General features: G+C 34.4%; 2 protein-coding genes, 1 long non-coding RNA gene and 1 other non-coding gene across 4 annotated transcripts; 3 read left to right on the top strand and 1 right to left on the bottom strand.

Moving 5' to 3' along the window:
- Window positions 1-3,035: 3,035 nt before the first annotated feature.
- Window positions 3,036-4,450, top strand: LOC123877516. The gene is made up of 2 exons (XM_045924318.1): window positions 3,036-3,594; window positions 4,137-4,450. The coding sequence occupies exons 1-2, from the start codon at window positions 3,036-3,038 to the stop codon at window positions 4,448-4,450; spliced, it is 873 nt and encodes a 290-aa protein (XP_045780274.1).
- Window positions 4,451-8,983: 4,533 nt separating this feature from the next.
- Window positions 8,984-10,392, top strand: LOC123877595. The gene is made up of 3 exons (XR_006798626.1): window positions 8,984-9,081; window positions 9,995-10,078; window positions 10,363-10,392. It is a non-coding gene; the product is annotated as an uncharacterized LOC123877595 (long non-coding RNA).
- An 878-nt stretch (window positions 10,393-11,270) lies between these two features.
- Window positions 11,271-12,032, top strand: LOC123877515 (the record flags this gene model as incomplete). The annotated part of the gene is made up of 2 exons (XM_045924317.1): window positions 11,271-11,325; window positions 11,399-12,032. Coding segments are annotated over 2 exons (618 nt in total), but the record flags the coding sequence as incomplete, so codon positions are not given.
- A 2,284-nt stretch (window positions 12,033-14,316) lies between these two features.
- Window positions 14,317-14,478, bottom strand: LOC123877919. The gene has a single exon (XR_006798703.1). It is a non-coding gene; the product is annotated as a U1 spliceosomal RNA (small nuclear RNA).
- Window positions 14,479-16,031: the final 1,553 nt, after the last annotated feature.

Raw genomic sequence — 16,031 nt, 5'->3', positions numbered from 1 at the left:
TCAGCCGTTTGAAAGTTATCAGCTCTTTTCTTATAAATTTTTAATTTACACTTGTCGAAAATAAGTCTGAGAAAAATCAAAATAGTAAGGTACGCTCTATTGACCTTAGCCTAATAAATCTAGCCAACAAGTCGACCTAAAAATAATTTAATTGATTAATTAATTAACTTAAAAAGGTGAAAAAATATGCCTACTCTCTCTAATAAAGCTGTATAGTACCTAAGCATATTTTTCCCCTACTCCTCCTGAGTCGGAGATTCGATCTCGAAGAATTATGCTACTTACTTCAAATTTTTCAGTGTTACAACACAAATGTAATAATAAAATATCACTTTCTTTAACGTTGACACCTGCATGCCTAAGAGTTCTCCATAATTTTCTCAAAGGTGTATGAAGTCTGCCAATCCGACTTGGCCAGTGCAGCGTGGCGGACTGTGCTCTGAATCTGAAACCTTCGCATTCTGAGAGAAATTTGGAATGGAGATAGATAATATCCTGGATTAGCACATAGGCTACTTTTTATCCCGGAAAATCAAAGAGTTCCCACGGGATTGCGAAAAACCTAAATCCACGCGGGCGAAGTCGCGGGCATCGGATAGTAAGCTAAATAAAAAAGCTTTTCTTCATTATAACATGCTCTCTTTACACAAATAAACCATAATATTTGCTATAGACGGCATCACGACCCGATTTCTTTTCTTTTTTTCCTTTCCCTCTAATGCACCGAGAAAGTACGGTTCTTTTTTCATTTTTTAAGATCGGCCTGTTTACTATTTATCAGCTAAATCCATCAATATTACTTTTACTGGCTTTTCACATAATCTCTAGCGGAGTAGTGATCACGGATTATACGGAAGGAAAGGCATTCCGAACCAGGCAGTGGTAGATGCATTTTTTTATTCATTATAGGCAAGCGCTTGACCATAATCACACCTGATGGAAAGTGATGATGTGGCCTAACACGGGACGCGTTTACCTAGAAGATGCCTACCTACTGTGTTTCCTACTAATTACAATCTTCTTGAAACAAGAATCTTTGAAACAATAGTGTTTGTTTCAAAGATACCCAGATTGTAATTGCTAGGAAATACAGTTCGTGGACGGGCCAAACCTTAGCCATGCGAGCATTTGACGATTTAATAGTACCTACCTACTTGTAAAAGTTTAATGGAATAAAAAATATTTTGATTTTGGATGCTCACTTAGGGCCAGCGCAAACACACGAAAATATGGAGTGGAGATAAGTATTTTTAACCCCCGACCCAAAAAGAGGGGTGTTATAAGTTTGACGTGTGTATCTGTGTATATCTTGTGTATGTCTGTGGAATCGTAGCTCCTAAACTAATGAACCGATTCACCGACCGAAAAAATTCTAAGTCTCTGGTTTGAAAGGTGGCTTGATCGAGAGTGTTCTTAGCTATAATCCAAGAAAATCGGTTCAGCCCTTTGAAAGTTACCAGCTCTTTTCTAGTTACTGTAACCTTCACTTGTCGGCGGTGTTATAAAATTTTAATTTACACTTGTTAAGGTGTCTACTTACCCCAATTCAACTTCATGTACTATTAAGTATGTATTTAGGTACTTAGGTACCTCTAATTTTTCGGAGTTACCTATGTTCTAGGTAGTGCCCTTGTATTAACGATGAAGGAAAAATCGTGAGGAAACCTGCATGCAAGGGTTTTCCATAATGTTCTCAGCGTAGACTACGGCCACACCTGAAAGAGGACTCGTATTCAGTAGTGAGCCAGCGCGGCGGCGATGGATCGATGGTGATGATCATCTCGAAGTAATGGCAACTCGTTTATAAAATCATTTTCCAGACGAGTTTAATCCATTCAGGATCGGACAGATATATTTATGCTAAAAATCTACTAAAAATAGTGTTTTTGTTCTTTTCATAGTGTTTGTTCACTGCAGTATTAGTATTGTTTTTAGACAGGCTAAACAACTTATTTATCATCATTATTGCATAAGTAGAAGTTTAAGCTAGAATAATATTACTTATTAGCCCATAGGCTAGACAGTAGTAGCAATAAAGCTGCCATTAAATAATCGAGCTTTATGGTAAGGAAAAAAAACCAATATTACTAGATTTTCAAAGAAAATAATGATGTAATCCCAAAATCGCTTTCTATAACATCAAAAATGACCGAAATGCTCAGAAAATTATTTCCTCTGCTAATACTGAAAGGCTTTACTATGGCTTCAAAGCATAATAGTATCTTTGTGCTCCAATCCAATCCAATGATAAAAATTATTCACGGAAATTTTCGACTTTTCCATTAAGTGTTCCACACACTGACCTTAAGTAGGTACGCTGGACTTCCGATTGAAAACCTGTTTATGAAGCCACTTGATTTTCTCCATTCAAGCGCTAAATGGAGGTCTAGACATCTTTCGACATAGTGTCAAGATGGAAACTATTGTACACAATGTCAATTTGAATTCCCGGTACGTTCGGTGGCCAGCGCGGCTTAGAATCAACACAAAAAATAACACTTATTATGTACTAGCTGACGCCCGCGACTTCGTCCGCGTGGATTTAGGTTTTTCGAAATCCCGTGGGAACTCTTTGGTTTTCCGGGATAAAAAGTAGCCAATGTGCTAATCCAGGATATTATCTATCTCCATTCCAAACAGCCAAATCCGTCCAGTGGTTTTTGCGTGAAGGAGTAACAAACATACACACACACACATACACACAAACTTTCGCCTTTATAATATTAGGGTGGTTAGGGTGATGGGATAACCTCTTCCAGTGTACTTGTATAATGTCCATTTCAGCGGCTCCACGGCAGTCGATTCGCCGGTTGAAGTTGAAAGTAGTGATTTCTATCGAACACAATACTTCGTTCGAACTTATTCCTTTTATCTTTTCAAGCTCTGTTGCTTACTTTTTATAACTATTAAAGTTGAAGGTATAAAACGAATTCCGATTGTATCAGGTCTACCAGTAGGTTGGTGTCGACCAACGAAATGATTTAGTTTTAGTTACAAATGAAAAAGCTTGGTAGAGTGTGGTGAAAAGTGATACAATGTTCAAAGGAAATGTTGCGGTGATTTTCATAGCAGTGATTGTATGTGCCCGACCCTTGTACGCTGAAGAAATTGAAACGAATAGGATAGATGAAGAACAAACTAATGCATCCAAAACTGAAAGGAGTGGACGATCGTTGCATAAAGAATGCAATAACGGTCTAAGTCCAAAATGTTTGAAAATCCACGTACTCTCTTTTCTAGAGGACCTAAGTTCTCGCGATGAACTCAATTTACTACCTGGACTTAGCATAGTAAAAGAAAATCAGATTAACGTTACAAGTCCAGAAGAAATGGCCGTGGAATTAGCACGCCAGTTCCCTGGAAAACCTGAAGAGAAGTTGAACAGATTTCTCTTATATCGATTGCAAAACTATTTGGATGGACATTCATTGAGGTATAGACTATTGGATACTGAGACATCGAAGAAAGCTTTGAATATGGCTAAAGGTGATAAGGAGTTTGATAAGGAGTCTACGGGGAGGAAGAAAGATGGCGGATTTGGTGGTGGAAAAGGTGGCGGAGGTGCCTTACTTGCAGCTGCTTTGATGATGAAAGGTAATAATAGTTGTTTTTTATTTATTTTTAGAAAATGGGTTGGGAATATTTTTACCAATATCAGATAAAATCAGTAAATTAGACAATGGGTACTATGTTTCATTGAAAAGAAAAACCTTTATGTGTTACATTATTATTTCAATAAATACAATGGTGTAATATTCATTAATTTAACATAATAAGAACAAGATTGTAGCTAAATATTAACCTAAAACGATAAAAATGTATGCCTACGACAAATCATATTGTCAATAGCATCTCAATATTCTCAGTCTTGAGCTCCGCAAAAATTCAAAACTTCATGAAAGCACGGAACCACTTTAGGGTCACTTGCTGCATCTTATTCCACATAGCTAAAAGTTGAGATCTTTTCCATAAAAAAAAAACCATAATGGTAAAAAAAAATCAAATAATAATGCGGTGGTCTTTTAGATCCTTTAATTTATCATTCTACCTTTTATGCAATGCAATGAAAGAGTCAAGTTACCTGAATTAGGCATCTTTAAAATGTTCTTAAAATAATTTATTAAACTTCTTTCCAGGTACATTAGCTGCCGCTGCATTAGGAGCCCTAGCACTCCTAGCTGGGAAGGCACTGATGACTGCACTGATGTCACTTCTGCTCTCTGCAATAGTGGGCCTCAAGGGAAGCGGAGGCCACAAATCTACCACGTACGAAATCATCACAAAACCTGAATATTCACATCAACATTCTCACAGCCATGAAGAACACCATGAGCATGAGCATGACCATGGACACCATGGCGGCTACAGACGAGCGTATGACACTAACTACAACAATAACTATAACAGTTACATGCCTTACGATACTACAAATAATTATAAGTTAGATTGATTTAGGTTATCCCATAGAATAGAATAGAACAGATTTTTGTTCAAATAGACTTTTGAATCGTCAAATAATTTACCACTGGTTCGGAATGCCGTTCCTACCGAGAAGAACTAGCAAGAAAGTCGGTGGTTTCATCACAATTTACTATCCATTTTTCATAATCCCATCAGAATCTATCATTAGAGCCTCGATAGCTCAACGGTTGAAGAGCGGACTGAATTCCGAAAGGTCGGCGGTTCAAACCCCACCCGTTGCACTATTGTCGTACCCACTCCTGGCACAAGCTTTACGCTTAATTGAAGGGGAAAAGGGGAGTATTAGTCATGATTAGCATGGCTAATATTCTTTAAAAAAAACTAGTTTACTTACCTTCTGAATTCTCAACGATATTATAAAGAGAAACTATAGGCAAAAAATAAATTTCTAGACCCAGTGGTCTGAGTTAATGACGTTAGTAATTTTCTCCTTCATACAAACTCGAATGTGTGGATGCAACGTTGAGAGTTCCTATGATCAGCTTACTTATCAAACATATTGTATGTGTTGGTAGTCGAAACTTGGCTATATGACAAGATGTATATATACCTATAGTTTTTTTTATAAACCACTCGTTAATTTAAGGTACAAATTCAATGTCACATTAACTATTATCTAGTAAGATTTACAATTAGGTTTATTTATGTGTTGTATGACTTAATTAATTTATTAATCTTGCCATTTTCTTTGTTGATGTTAATTATTTATTGCAGTTAAAATGTGGCGTGTTAAAGTTTTGAGTTTCATGTAATGGGCATTTAGCTTAGTAATTGTTATTTATGTTTTTGTTAATTGTTATTTCCTTATTTTCATTTCTTCTTCGTTTTACTCGTATAATTTTCCTTTTTCATTTTCCCACCGTTTTTTTTTTTCACTTTTACTTCTAATATTTCTATGAGCACGTTAATCCTATTAAGTACTTACTTGAACACTGTATTATTACTTCTTTATTTAATTTATTGAGAAATCGATCTTTTTCGAACGCAGTATAACTGTGATACAAAAGTATATTTTTCTGCTTCAAAATGTTATGTCCATAAGATAGGTACATAAAGATATTTACATTATAATTCTAATTGTTATATTATCTTGAGTTAATTTTCCTATATAAAACCAAATATTTATATTTAAATCGATTGTATCTAAAATATTATATTAATATTTATGTATGGTTGTTTAATTTATAAATACTTTTCTACATAAGTTCAACTTTTATTTACTTATTATTCTTAGGATAGATATTATAAAAATATACATTATTTCTTTAGTAGTTTTATTATTAAAGCTGATTGAAAATGACCTTTAAGAGGGGTCTCTCCGTCACTCGCTCCATACAAACGTAGTTCATCTCTCATTGGAATACTAACCAATCATACTCAATGGAATTTTGTAGAAACGTTCCGGAATATCTATGCCTATGGTTTTCCAGATTTCCGTTAAAATATTCGGTTTCAAAGTTACGCGGTATTAAAAATTGACATACAAATCTTTGAGCCCCTGTAATTTTCAAACGACATATTTTTAGAAAAATCTAAAACACCACAGCCACAGATATTAGTTTCTAAAATATGTCTGCAAAATATCATGGACTTTGGTTGCTTAATATTCAAATGAAATGGGAACTACGATTGTATGGAGTAAGTGACGGAGAGAGCCCTGTTAATATTCAAATGAAATTGGGACTACGATTGTATGGAGTAAGTGACGGAGAGAGCCCTGTTAAATCTCTACCTTCAATGTAAGAAGATAATTTCATTCAAGATCCGCATTTGCGGTCAAAAACTCTTTCCAGCGATTGTACAGACCTACTCGTAACTTTTTTTTGCACCAAGAGTTTTCTATAGAATAAGTGAAATTAACATTTCTTAACAATGGCGCAACAAAATTTTCTAAACGACTATCAGCTCATTTTGTTATTCTATCCAAATTATTAGCATCATGTCGAGGGAATTACTTATTAAAGCCTCAGAAACTTTTTGTTTCAAAAAAGTAACAAGAAAACTAGAAAAAAGCTGATAACTTTTAAACGGTTGAACCGATTTTCTTGGATTATAGCTAAGAACACTCTCGATTAAGCCACCTTTCAAACAAAAAAAAACTAAATTAAAATCGGTTCATAAGTTTAGGAGCTACGATGCCAAAGACAGACACAGATACACACGTCAAACTTATAACACCCCTGTATTTTGGGTCGGGGGTTAAAAAAACATTCTTCAATTACCATAATATAATCTTTTCCTAGATTTTAGAACGTGAAAATTAGCTTGTTATTTGTAGATTAGTGTAAACTATTATCGCTATAAGTCACTATACTCTTTAGCACTAACAAAGCTTTCTTTACGACACCACCCTTTGAAACCGCAAAACCATTATTTACTTACTTGTAACAACAAAATTACATGTTTTCACCTAAACACCATAGATATTCGACCTAAAATCCCATAAACATAAATAAAATAAATAACGTTAACCTAGAACTACGTATTTCATTTCAATCCAATCCTTTACCAGAAATGGATATAAGTAAAATATTCCTGATTCTTTTGAATTTCACGTTTATAAATGGTTTTGTTATCAAAGATAATAACGACAATTTTCAATATAGTGAAGAAGTAATTAGTGATAATGTACCTGATATTAAAAACGTAGAAAGTGATAATCCATCGAATGTATTCAACGGTGTTTACACTGAATGTTTTTTCCATCTATCATACACTTGTTTACAAAAAAAGACGTTGCTCTATCTGAAAGAGTTAAACAGACTCAATGAAATATCAGTGATAGGAGATTATGTAAAGTTTGGTAAGTTCACAATAATTAAGATACATCTAATTCAAGTTCCATTTAAGTTATTAAAACAACAATGATAAGGAATTGTTTACATGCAAATTTCAATATACACGTCTAACGGACTGATACAGAGAAAGAAGATGCTCCTGAGTACCTACCTGAGATTAGATGTAGTTTTCATGTAGTTTTTGGAGAGATGTTAAGTGTATAAAAATGTTTCAGTATTTCGTCATAAGATATAACATAAGCTACTGTTTATAATTAAAATTAAATCACTAAGCCTCATTTAAAAGAAAATACGATACTTTAAGCAAAAAGAGGTTCAACTCTCCCGGACTTCCCCTACCTAAGATTAGATGATCATGTAGTTTTTGGAGAGCTGTTAAGTGTACAAAAATGTTTCAGTATTTCGTCATAAGATATAACATAAGCTACTGTTTATAATTATAATTAAATCACTAAGCCTCATTTAAAAGAAAATACGATACTTTAAGCAAAAAGCGGTTCAACTCTCCCGGACTACTACTACCTAAGATTAGATGATCATGTAGTTTTTGGAGAGCTGTTAAGTGTAAAAAAATGTTTCAGTATTTCGTCATAAGATGAGATGAAAGGTTCAATTCAGGGTAAAAAAATTGTTTTGTGATGTTTTAGTGAAATTGAATACTAGTGAAATTTTAAATGAAGCCGATGGTGGAGATCCTTCCCTTGCCGTGGGGCAAAATTCTGAGGAACTAGCATACATGATAGACAAGGCTGTTGATAAGTTTTTTGATAACCACCTCATAAGGTTCAGCGCTTTGGGTAAAGACGTCTTAGTACCCAATAAAGGTAAGTATAACAAGTGTAAATTAAAAATTTATAACATCCCCGACAAGTGAAGGTTACAGTAACTAGAAAAGAGCTGATAAATTTCAAACGGCTAAACCGATTTTCTTGGATTATAGCTAAAAACACTCTTGATCAAGCCACCTTTCAAAAAAAAAACTAAATTAAAATCGGTTCATTAGTTTAGAAGCTACGACGCCACAGACAGATACACAGATACACACGTCAAACTTATTGGGTCGGGGGTTAAAAATAAGTGTAGAACAGTTTGTTAGTTAACTATACAATAAATAATAATACGACAGTCATAAAAGAGTCTATAGATAGGTTAAATAATTTAAAACAATTATTAATGAAGTGATTAGGCTTGAGCTATTGATATTAACACAGCATTGGAATTAAATTGGAGTTATAACTGTATATGATATGAATTTGGTGTGTTTCTAAACTGGAAAACTGGCTGCATATCCGAGCTAATTAGACTAGAATATTTAAATATCAAATTAAAAAAACAAAACACCCTTTGAAAAGTACAGATGAAGTGAAAAATCAATGCTCTTTTATATAACAAGTGTAAATTAAAAATTTATAACACCCCCGACAAGTGAAGGTTACGGTAACTAGAAAAGAGCTGATAACTTTCAAACGGCTGAACCGATTTTCTTGGATTATAGCTAAGAACACTTTCGATCAAGTCACCTTTCAAACAAAAAAAATTAATTAAAATCAGTTCATTAGTTGAGGAGCTACGATGCCACAGACAGATACACAGATACACACGTCAAACTTACAACACCCCTCTTTTTGGGTCGGGGTTAAAAACTAGTTCACCGAATAATGATTTTATTTCAGTAGAAGAATTTGTGGGTAGAAAGAAACGTAAGGGTGGAGGTGGCGGTGGGCATGGAGGTGGAGATGACGGAGGGAAGAAGAAGATGATGATGATGGCTATGATGTGTATGAAGATGAAATTGATGATGGTAATTTTGGATGTATTTGATCATAGATCTATCTTCTTCACCCTAGTATACCCCCGATAATTGGTTAATTATTTATTCTAAGATTAAACTAATAAACTAGTTTTTATATGGAACTACAACCTCCGTGGATAAATGTATGTAGAGAGTTCTTTTTATTCCTTTTCACCGACTTAATACTAGGTATCTCATGAGTTAGATTTCGCTATATACACACTTAGTGAGTTTCTAATTTATCTCTTAATTCTACATTTAACTTTACAGATGTTAGAGTGATAAGTTTAATGAGTAGGTAAACAGGTATTGAACACTCATGCATTCGACTGATACCTACATCTACCTTCGAATTTAGGTTTTTAAATCGAAACCCGCGGGAAACCATCGAATTTTAGGCATAAAAAGAAGCCTATGTTACTTTCCACCTTTCAACTATCTCTATGTACAAGTCGATTAGTTGCTACTTGCTTAGTTATGGCGTGAAGGAAAGACAAAAAAACACTTTGGCATTTATAATATTTAGTATAGATTGTCATTAACAGGGCTCTCTCCGTCACTCGCTTCATACAATCGTAGTTCCAATTTCATTTGAATATTAAGCAACCGAAGTCCATGAAATTTTGCAGACATTCTATAAACTAGTATCTGTGTCTGTGGTGTTTTAGATTTTTCTAAAAATATGTAGTTTTAAAATTACAGGGGCTCAAAGATTTGTATGAATTTTTTTAAGACCACGTAACTTTGAAACCGAATATTTTAACAGAAATCTGGAAAACCACAGACATAGATATTAGTTTCTAGAATATGTCTGCAAAATTTCATGGACTTTGGTTGCTTAATATTCAAATGAAATTGGAACTACGTTTGTATGAAGCGAGTGACGGAGAGACCCCTCTTAATTTTAATGGTAATTTTGAAGATGGTGCCAGCAATGATGGGGATGATGGGAATGATGTCCTTCAAAGGAATGATGTTTAGCATGATGTCGTTCATGATATCAAAGGTAAGATAAAGATCTATTACAGAAACACTAATTTCAACACATATTTCGTGAGCTCACTTACTGAATAAAAACAACTAGCAAAACCTTGACAAGGTGGATGATATTATTAATACATCAAGTAATTATTCTTAGTAAATTAGTAATTAATTAAGTCGTTGAGTAATTTCAGACTAATTGTTTGGATACTTATACACAGTTAAAAATAGAATAAATAACTAGCAAGTATACTTTGTACTTAACTATCGGAAACTTTGCACATATAAATCTAATTTTTCCATTCACAGCTGATGCTTTTAATGAAAATTTTGGAAAAGAAGGGCGGAGGCGCCGGGGGTGGAGGCGGTGATGGGGTATGATGTTGAAATTAATAATATTATTAAATAACCATTTTATGAACCAAACCAAAGAAATAATAATGTTACAGAATCATGTAGCAGATAACGCCTTAATTAAGTTCTATAGCAAATAAACGAAACAAAAGTTTAACGACCAGTAGACAAATTCAAAACAAGATTCAATAATATGTATTTATGTTATCCAAGTTTCAATATAGACATGTGTTTTAAAATTTTAAAAATATACAAGCAGATGGTGAAGATATGAAAAAAATTATATTCATAACTAAAACTAAAGCTAAAAGACTTCCGAAAAAGTCCTGGTCTGAGAAAAAAAACCAAAAGAAAAAACTTACGCCTTACAATATTTTATTAACAGGGCTCTCTGCGTCACTCGTTTCATACAATCGTAATTCCAATTTCATTTGAATATTAAGCAACCAAAGTTCATGAAATGCAGACATATTCTAGAAACTAATATCTGTGTCTGTTGTGTTTTAGATTTTTTTTTAAATATGTAAGTAGTTTTAAAATTACAGGGGCTTAAAGATTTGTATGAAATTTTTTAAGACCGCGTAACTTTGAAACCGAATATTTTAACAGAAATCTGGAAAACCACAGACATAGATATAAGTTTCTAGAATATCCCTGCAACATTTCATGGACTTTGGTTGCTTGATATTCAAATGAAATTGGAACTACGATTGTATAAAACGAGTGACGGAGAGAGCCCTCTTAAATAAAACATTTGAACATTTCCATTTTTCTCAAATCTACTGGATCGTTTCTGTGACGGTTTTTCACAGCACAACCATAACTTCAAAACAACTTTTAGACATAACTAATTTTTCACTTTTTATGTTCAGGGATGGGCTGCAGGAGGCGGCGGTGGTGGAGCCTGGATGCCTACAGGTATTATACCAATATAACCCAACACCTAACAGTTCTAAAAGAAACACTATAATAACAGAACCATTCCATCCAGGTCAAGACTACGGCGGCGGCGGCGGCGGCTACGATGCCAACGGTCAATGGCAAAGCAGATCCATCTTAGAATATGCCAAAGACATCCACAACGAGGAAACACCGATAATTTCATACGCCAAACCTATAATTAGATACAATAACGCTGTAAAACCATTATCACTAACCAACAACAATCAAATCACAAAACTTAACTACGAAAGCAAACCGAAATCGCGAAAGAAACGAGGAATTATAGATCTACTGCAAAACGCATATCTATATTGGACTAATAAAGTATTAGGTATTGGAACCAAAAGACCTAACTATCCGAAATATAAAGTTGTTAACGGAATCAAATATGTTTACTATCCAATACGGAATGTAAAAGTAAAATCACCGAAAGAGCTCCAACCTAATATGGTTAAAGAGAATGAGGTTAAAGCGGTGATTGTTGATGATTTTAATAAAGGAGAAATCGTGGAGGGACCCGTGCAGAGTAGGATGATCAGAAAGAAGATTCGTAAGGTTAAAGATAACATGAATGAAACAGTTGATGTGGTTGAGGATAACCCATGGCAGTGACTATATTATTTAGTGAAGTTTTATGTGTTGGAAAATATAATTGAACCTGACTTTAAATCGTTTATTTTTCTGTAACTAAGTATACAAATTACGAGGATTTTGTTATGATTAAAGTTATGCGGGTTTATTTCACAGAGACAATTAACTTTTTTGTAGATTATCCAAAAGTTACTTGTTAAAAGTGTTACGGTGTCATCAATGTCAAATAAGTTTATAGACCTTCGTTATTTAATGCATGATGTGATTTGTAATACGATTCCGAAGAAAATATAAAATAACAAGTGTAATTTAAAAATTTATAACACCCCCGACGATCCAAAGTATTTGAGTTTTCCAAAACATCATTTTCAAATAAATAAATATGTAGTTAGGCAACGTCCATCTTGACAGCTTGACATTTGTCTATTGACATAATATTATGAACCTAACGGTTATCTAACCTTCTTTTCTAGAAGAAAACTAGAAAAAAGCTGATAACTCTTAAACGGCTGAACCAATTTTTTTAGATTATAGCTAAGAACACTCTCGATCAAGCCACCTTTCAAACAAAAAAAACTAAATTAAAATCGGTTCATTCGTTTAGGCGCTACGATGCCACAGACAGATACACAGATACACAGACACACAGATACACACGTCAAACTTATAACACCCCTCTTTTTGGGTCGGGGGTTAAAAATAGACTTTAAACTTTGACGAAAGATTTTGTACGTCTTTGTTACCAGTGATCTGCCAAAGCCGCCGCGATCCAAGCTTCATATTCAATTTAATTCAATCAATTCAATTCAATGATTCAATTTAATTCGATGATCGTTCCTTCCTGTGTTAGGGACGATGCGCATAGAAACTTTCAGCGTTTATAAAATATAACGAAGGTCTGGCACACGCTGGCTTTCTCTATTATCTTGCTTAGAATATAAGTTATTTATTATAGTTATGTAATCAGTAGTAGCTTTAAATAGGAAATAAATAAATTATAAGTACAAAACATTTTTAATTTCCCTACATCAATGCATGTCTGTCTTTTTGAAAGCGCTAATCTCCAAAGTGCTAATTATGTAGATTTGCCTCTTCATTCCTCATACGCATAGCTAAGGTTTGGAATATTCTTCCGCGATCTGTGTTTCCTACCAATTACAATCCGGGTATCTTTAAAACAAGAGTGAATAGGCACCTTCTAGGTAAACGCATCCCATCTTAGACCACATCATCACTTTCCATCAGGTGTGATTGTGGTCAAGCGCTTACCTATAGTGAATAAAAAAAAAATGTTTTTTATTTTTTTTCTATGATTGCATATTGTATAAGTATAATATAGGATAGGTAGAAAATGATTTTTGTTTGAAATAATAGTCGTTGTTTAGTTTTGTTCAATGGTTATACCTAGTAGTAGGATTTTAGTTCCGAGTACGCTCACATGACGTTCACTGCTCCTGTCAACGCCAAAATGACGATAATCAAGTTGCTTAACAGAGCTCTCTCCGTCACTCGTTTCATACAATCGTAGTTCCAATTTCATTTGAATATTAAGCAACCAAAGTCCATGAAATTTTGCAGACATATTCTAGAAACTAATATCTGTGCCTGTGGTGTTTTAGATTTTACTAAAAATATGTAGTTTTAAAATTACAGGGGCTCAAAGTTTTGTATGTGAATTTTTAAGACCGCGTAACTTTGAAACCGAATATTTTAAAAAGAATCTGGCAAACCACAGGCATAGATATTAGTTTCTAGAATATGTCTGCAAAATTTCATGGACTTTAGTTGCTCGATATTCAAATGAAATTGGAACTACGTTTGTATGGAGCGAGTGACGGAGAGACCCCTCTTAAAAATCAGGTCGGCACATTGATTTTGGAAGAGCCTTTGGTTATTCTAGGGGTCGGCAATTATTAGCAAGTCTGCTTATATTAAGTAGAGTTCAGTGAAAAAAGTATCTGTATAATTCATTGCTCCGTCAAACATAAATAGACTGCATTTCGAGATGTGGTCTTTTTTATCTTTTGGTACCAACCTATCAAAAGGCTTTTACATTGCTGTGAGCCTGTACGTACGATTATGTAGCAATTTTAGTCACCTACTCAGTGATATACTCTTCCTCCAATATCAATGATCTGAACAAATTGAAAATTGCAAGCTCCGTCAGAGTTTGGTTTGGCTAATTGGCTGTGTAACTCCAGAAAGACACCAACTTGGTTAACTTAACTTGTAATCGATGTCATTCGTCAATCGTCCCCAACATTTTCTACTGACTGAAATATTATAAAATGCATAATCTTGAACGACGCGATGATCGATATTAGTCAAATATACGTTCCACTCAATGAAAGCATAGCAGCTATACACGGTTTACTGGGGGGACGGCGCGTACGCAGTCCCCACTACCAAAAATTACGCGTCCGAGTTATCCACATTAGGGATAATCACAGAGGTCAACCCAGCCGCAGTGCAATGGAAGGGCCTCGCTCTGGGGGAACCGCCTTCTTGATCACGGTGTCCCCTACGCCAGGTAAGTATGCTTTCGTAACTTGATCTAAAGGTAATAATTAACCGTGCGAGAATCTGCAAACCGCGATATCTTTTTACATTAGGAACGAAAAGTGACACCTAGCGGTAAACTACTAAACTAACATGTTAAAGTCGAGGGCAAGTGGCTCGCTAATTAGACGAATGCTTGAAAAGTATTACGTTTACTTTTCGTGGTAGTTTATTGAAGCTACGATAGATGGCAGCATAGACACATAAGCTAAGCTGATTCAATAGAATTCCATTCATTCTCCAACATTGCAAAATTGTGAGTATTGTGACAAATTAGGACAAGTCATCTTCTTTGGTAGAAAAATGATTTTTTTAAATTAGGTATTTAATGCTAATTTGCCATAAAGTCAGTGGATTCAGGCGTCGAGACTATGTATCCACATCATTGACCTACCATGGGGAAGCTTGGTAACTCTATGGACCAGCTGTGATCACATAGGTTTTACAGCTACAGAAGATTGACGGTTACAGATTTTAATTTTGATTTCTTCTAGATGTAGAATTGATGCCATTGATGAATGGCCTTTAGACTTCACACTTTACTTCAAAATTTTAAACCACCTTACTATAATGTCACCCGTCCTTACATTGAACTTAATTGATGTTATGCGCATGGATACTTAGGTACCTAACTACTTGGTTGGTCGGGTTATGTATTCTTACATATTATTTTGTTGTTGGTACTTAGTTAGTACTTAGTTTTGTGCAATAAGAAGATTGATAGTACATAAAATGTCAGCATTTACGATGACCGCGTGAGCGCACCTTCTCCCCTTGTCACTAGCCGGTTACATCACGAACATAAGTTAAACTATGATTAAGTAAATCTTTACTACAGATTTCACTGGAAGAAATGTTTAGAGACCAAAATCATTTAATCTTTATACCATCCTCGATATAATTACCTATCTTTATCATGGTATGCCCTCCTCGAAATTAAACCAATTAAGTACCATTGGTACTGATTCTGATGGCAACTAAATTTTAGAGGACTATAATTCATCCTTTTCTGACCAATAAGAAGAAAGTAACAGACAAACTTAATTTAATTTAACTGTTAAACCTGGAGTATTCAGATGACAGACGTCGGTACAATTTCAAACAAGTTAAAATTGAAAACTAAAACCCGACTACGATCGTCTTGATAAACGCTGAATTAATATTATCGGTGGTAAAATTGTTCTTCTGTCACTTGGTATATTTTAATGTTGTAATAGGTGGTACGTATACATATAATCATGAACTCAGAATTTTCTCCTCTTTCATTTGACATCCCACTCGATACAATAGAAAAAAAAATATTTTTTGTAGACCTCCACTTTTTTTTGATGTAACATCCTTTAGGCCAATTTTTTCGGATAAAATATAGCCTATGTCACCCGGACCCTTACAAAAAATCAACTGAAACCTCATTCATCAAAATCGATCTAATAGTTTTGATGCTACGGTGGAACACAGAGAATCTGGATACAAACATGCATACATTACAAACATACATAGACTGCTAAAATCATAACCCTTCCTTTTCAATG

Source organism: Maniola jurtina, chromosome 24 (genome assembly GCF_905333055.1).
Source record: "Maniola jurtina chromosome 24, ilManJurt1.1, whole genome shotgun sequence".
Lineage (NCBI taxonomy): Eukaryota > Metazoa > Arthropoda > Insecta > Lepidoptera > Nymphalidae > Maniola > Maniola jurtina.
The sequence above is the reverse complement of the archived record's forward strand: the minus strand, read 5'-3'. Positions and strand labels throughout refer to the sequence as shown.

What these genes read in the sequence shown, in the direction of transcription:
- LOC123877516 (XM_045924318.1), top strand. Translation starts at nt 3,036, where the DNA reads ATGTTCAAAGGAAATGTTGCGGTGATTTTCATAGCAGTGATTGTATGT. An exon ending in AGCTGCTTTGATGATGAAAG is followed by an intron (nt 3,595 to 4,136) that starts GTAATAATAGTT and finishes ACTTCTTTCCAG; the next exon opens with GTACATTAGCTGCCGCTGCA.